Source organism: Malus domestica, chromosome 11 (assembly GCF_042453785.1).
Source record: "Malus domestica chromosome 11, GDT2T_hap1".
In the NCBI taxonomy this organism is placed as follows: Eukaryota; Viridiplantae; Streptophyta; class Magnoliopsida; order Rosales; family Rosaceae; genus Malus; species Malus domestica.
Genome location: NC_091671.1, coordinates 24,331,039 through 24,336,800, shown reverse-complemented (window position 1 = coordinate 24,336,800; position 5,762 = coordinate 24,331,039). Strand labels below are relative to the sequence as shown.

At 33.9% G+C, this 5,762-nt stretch overlaps 1 protein-coding gene across 1 annotated transcript; it reads left to right on the top strand.

Moving 5' to 3' along the window:
- Positions 1-860, top strand: LOC103426777 (uncharacterized). The gene has a single exon (XM_008364855.4). The coding sequence runs from the start codon at positions 79-81 to the stop codon at positions 724-726; it is 648 nt and encodes a 215-aa protein (XP_008363077.2). The 5' UTR covers positions 1-78; the 3' UTR covers positions 727-860.
- Positions 861-5,762: the final 4,902 nt, after the last annotated feature.

Here is a 5,762-nt window from a genome sequence, read left to right as displayed (position 1 = left end):
CTTCTCTCCCGTCGTCCCTTATCTAAAAGCCAACTACATTCCTAATTCCTTAACTATCATCTCTCTCCATCCAATCATATGGGCAATGCAGTTTCTCCCTGTTTCCAAAAAAAAGCTAACTCAGATGTGAAAGTAATATTTTCAGAAGGCAGCACAAGACTCCTCAAAGGAAAACACATCGCTGGAGAGATCATGTTTGAGTTTCCAGACCAAATGGTTTGCGACGCAGACTCTTTCTTCATCGGCCACCCCGTTCCAGCTTTAGCCATCGACGACGAGCTCATGCATGGCCAGACCTATTTCGTTCTTCCGATTGATCGTTTCGCATGTAGCGTCCTCACAGCCTCGACTCTTGCCGCCCTAGGCTCATCGTCAAGCCCTAACAAGAAGGCAGCTCCTATCAATTTTGGGGAGTGCCCGTTTGAGTACATAAAGAGTTCGAATGGAAAGGTCTTGATCAAGGTGGTACCGGAGTTCATAACAAGGTTAATTGCAAGAGGTCACAAGAAAATAGATGGGTCGTTTGATGATGCTGCTACTAGTTCTGGTAGTAGTACTTTTCTTTGTAGCACACCTGAGCTGCAAAAACACTATGAACAGCTTGTTGTGTCTAAAGAGCAATTATGGTCGCCTAAGCTTGAAACTATTTCTGAATACAAGGTTAGGTTTTCACCATGCAAATATATAGGGCTGGAGTGGAAACAAAAAGAGCAAGAACTCATCTAATTAATTTCATTTTTGTTTTTACAATTACATTCATTTTTTTATCAAGAGAAAAGTTAATTTGTAAATTTACTGTTAGCTAATTAAGGGCATAAGAAGAAAGAAAGATGTGATAATTGTACGTATGGTTTTCTTCATTCTTGTCTATATTTATTTGTGAGTGGTACCGGGATACATGACTAGCTTGAAGATGAAAACTAATCCACAAGGCAATCCACTACGTGCTTCTTTTTCTACAAGAGCAATCAAAATGCCCTCTTAGTTGCATAAAATAATCATTTGTTTAGATTGGCTCATCTCTGTATTTGGTCATGTACTAGCCACTAAAACTCTATTATTATACTTGTGGTAACCAAATTTTACCAGTTTCGGAGGAGAAAGGTTGACACCACGAATGCTACTTCTCGTACAACAAATCACATAAAATTAATATTAGTATACCACAATATTATTATCACAATTTATCAAAGAAAATAAACCAAGGGCGTTTACTAATCCGTAATCAGATTGAGAGGAATAGGATTGAGGAGGAATTGGAATGAGGTGGAAGTAGAATCAGATTCCTGTTGAAGTTGTTTACTAAAACTGTCTGGAATCAGAGAGGAATGATGTTGGTTCTTAGACCTGGTATTCGTGTTCGTTTCATTTTCATGTCATACTCGATATCTTAACAGATCATGTCATGTAACACCCGTTAAAATAAATGGGTAAAATGATCCAACCCGAAATCGACCCAATAATATTAACAGGTAATATGACCCGACCCATTACTCGTTAAGGAAAATATATTTTAAACCAATAAATAATCAAATGAAAAACATAATACTAAATAAGTATATACATACCATATTGTCACATCCAAAACATAAAAACGCATTTTTCTTTTAAGTATATTTTCACTTACCTAAATTGATCAAATGGTAAAATTGGAAAATATTGGAATAGAGAAGGGGTTTCTTCATCCAAAAAAGTTCTAATAATATAAGTGAAATAGAATCCAACGGTATAGATTTATTCTCATTTATCTTACGACTGTTATTTAAGTAAAGTCTTTAATAGTTTTTTAATTAATGTAGAAGTGTAAAAAATATAGAAAAAAATATATAAACGCTCCTAATGACTAGCTTTGCAACTTTCTTGAAGAGCTTAACTTCGAAATTCACCAATATAATTATATAAATCATAGATCAAAATTTAACCGTTGATTGTTGTTTACATTTACGCTTCATTGTTCTCATCAAATTTTGTTTTTTCAGCTTTTCTTTTTTGAAAACATGATCTATTAGAGGATGCATGAAGATGAACATTTTGGATCGTTGATATTATATTCAGAGTTTTACAGTTAGTGAAAATATTGCTTGATGTTTATAAAGTTTCTAAAAACTATATGACATCGACTCATATTTCAATTGATCATAAATATCGAAATGTGATATCAAAGATCTGAACCATTCATCTTCTTACATCTGTCAAATGCTCATGTTTTCAAAAAAGAAAATTTAAAAAATGAAATTCAGTAAGAAGAATAAAGCGTAAATAACAATCGACGGTTAAAGATAAATATAAGGTTTATGGATTATAGTGTTGGATTTCGAACATGAAGGGTCACTATTCTGAGCTGGTTCTAAATCCTCTTTTACAATATCGTAAGAGATTTTTTGAGTTAAGTACACATATACTGTAATATGTTGAAGTCAAACTGAAGGCAAAAGACTGATCATGCATCATAAGAAATTTACATGTTCTTCTGACTATTAGTTAAGTCTTTCCATTTTATTGTGACTATGCTTTCTCACTATCATATGATTTTAAGACTAGTAATTAGGTCTTCACATTTTCCTGAACTAGTTTAGACCGAGATGAACAAAATAATTCAGAAGTCCTCGGTAGAACTTCTATTAAAAAACAACTTATGTCCAGTTATATATGGTAACGTTTCCTGTTAAATCTATAAAGAAAACAAAAATGAGTTGTACACATAAATGAAATCTTCTTTTATGAAATTCTGTATAAGTAAAAAAGAAGTTATAAATGAATTAATACACTTGAAGAAAATGAATTTATCACAGCCAACTGTAATACAAACTTAGACACCTGGCTTTTGATTTAGGATGTTTGTATGGGAGGTTTGGCTTTTGACTTGTGTTAGAATACATGATAGAATGACAAAAAGTGAAATTTCTGTTTTCACTTTGCGCAATGAAAACTGACGTCGCGCAAAACAGTTTTGCATGACGAATGTTCACCTTCGTCGCGCAAAGTTGGGAAAAAGAGGTGGAAGTCTTGGTTTGGTGTCAAAAACCTGTGCAACGCATATACCACGTCAACGGGTCGAGGGCCCACTCCAACAACACCGATACTGTCCTCACTTAACCACTTGCATAATCCTCAGGTGTAGAGTTTTATCACAAAAGGTCTTGGTGTTAGTTAGAGAGGGGTATTTCTATTTAAACTGCTGTTCTCTTCTCTCTCTGTCCGATGTAGGACAAATGAGGGTTCCAACATGTAATAAAGTTTTTTTAATGCGCAGAGCTCTCCAACCCCCACAATTTGAACAACATTCTGAAAACACTTGATAATACTCAATAGTGATAGAAAGATATTGATCGGTTGATAGTTACTTACAACTCCTTGTAAATGTCATTAGCACACAGTTCGTGTCCTTGTAAGGTCATTAAAAATTCTATCACCTTCTCCTTAATTCATAGTAGCTCTGATTCAAGCATCACAAAAACTCAAACGCAATATCATTAGTTCCATACAAATTTAAAATTAATTTCAAGCATTGAAAGATACATGAAAATATACTTTTGTCTGAAATGATTATATAAATACAATACAGAGACATTTATATTTCAATTAGTTGAACGCTTTAGACGAATTGAAAATCTCATTAATAGACAGACAACATTATCTCTTATATAATTGGATGGAACTAAAAGAATTTTAAGCCACTTAGCCTCAACTTTTCGGCATGCATGTCAAGTTAGAATATATCCGACACACCGTCTATTAAAATGTCATGACAAGTAAATGATTAGCAACAAGCATCTTCATATGTAATGAGTATAACGTAAAAACTCACCATGCGTCCAATTTTAATTAATAGTACAACAAATATAACTTTCTTCTCAAGAGATATGCGTCTTGTCTTTCATGGTGGACTGTCATTGTAATTTTCTATGTTCACTTCCACGGTATCATTTCACCACCTAGAGAAGAAACACATAATCACAACAATCAACGAAAAATTATCCTTTGTAAGTAATATTTCTAACAATTTGTAACTTCACACATACCCCACATACTCATGGTATTGGAATCTCTATAAAACATAATATCATGATATTACGATAATTTCTCAAAATAACTTGCATATTAAATGCTCAAGAATTAATTCTTATTTAACACAAAATTCATAAGCGCATTCTCTCTCTCTATTATAAATATCAACATTAATCGGCATAGAACTCCATAGACAAAATAAAATAATATCAATGAGAAAATAAAATGAAACCCACATTAAAGCTATTTGACCAGGATATTAAGATGGTCCATATGTGGAACCATTACACACGCAAGATATTCATATACTTGAATGCTTTTTAAAACTCAACCATAAAATTCCATGATTTTGTTTTTCTCCATGCACTAAGTCGAAGTCGAAACCAAAGCTGAGCAAACAATATATCTCCTTATCAAAAATTAATTCCATTCATTTTTATACTAAAATATTGTCATACATGAGCTCATTTAACAATCTCATAAGGAGAGATGCGAAACACTTAGAATTTTGCACTGATTATGGACAACATGTGTTTCTGATATTGTATTTACACTCACAAGAAAATTACTTAAAAATTACTTGAATTATGCACTGATTAAGGACCACATGTGTTTCATTCTGTTATTTTATCAAATGACAACTACTTGGAAATTAAGTAAGCAGAAATTACATGCCCTATCAAAGTTCATGTGCTGAGCAAATTAGATAAGTGAAAACCATAAAATTACGAGAGTACTCAATAATACTAAAGAGTACTTCCCTGTATGTCTCACGATTCCAATTCACAATTCTTATCATCTCATCTCTTCCTTGTCATATATTATTAGAAGAAGTGTGTAATTGTTGTTAACCTAGTTTTAGGGGGATGGATTGATGTACCATATAGAGTGGGCTGTTTTTTGCCCTCTTGTACATATTGTTGTCACCAATAATGTTTCTTGATGTCAATCCCCTTAATTCAAGGGATGTGTATCTAGTAGTTGTTTACTTTTGGTTGATAGCTTTTAGGCTTAAATCAAGGAGGGATAGGGGGCTTGTTCCTGTTGAAGATAATGCCACATTAGATGCCATCTTAGCAAGTCTGTTATGCCACCTCAGATAGGTTGTTAGTTAGTTAGTAACTGTCAGCTAGCTTAAGGCCTATGATTCTATATAAGCAGATTGTAAGGCCACTGTATACAATTCATTCTGAACAAATACAAAGATACTCTCTCTCTCTCTCTCTCTCTCTCTTTCTCTCTCTCTCTCTCTCTCTCTCTCTCTCTCTCTCTCATCCATCTCTTTGATCATAAGGTTCTGTGATATATGTGTTTCTTGCCTTCATCAATGGCAGTACCATTGATGTGTTAACATGGCATCAATCACCCACGGCCGATCTTTGGTGATTTTTTCCTTTGGTGTGTCTTGTAAGCAATGAGGGTAGTTCGAAGGGATGATCTTTGGTGATTTCTTTCGCTGGTGGTTCTTGGTGATTTTGTTTACGGATGTTTCGTGAAGATATTACAGATAGTTCAAAGGGACGATCTTTGGTGATTTCTTCGGTCAAGTATTTCTTGTGAAATGTTCTCTGGAGTCAGAATTGTACAATGCTATCTGGGGTGTATGGTTTAAGTTTCATGGCGTTTGCTGAGTATGTTTGAAGTTCTTGCACTCTATGTGTTTGTGTAAATGTCAGTTTCATGTGTATATGATCAATACAAGGTCGAAGCCGTTTTTGATAAAATTGATGGAATTGTGAAGTAGTTTGTGATAT

Excerpts from the sequence above, each read along its gene's own strand:
- LOC103426777 (XM_008364855.4), top strand. The coding sequence starts at position 79 with ATGGGCAATGCAGTTTCTCCCTGTTTCCAAAAAAAAGCTAACTCAGAT.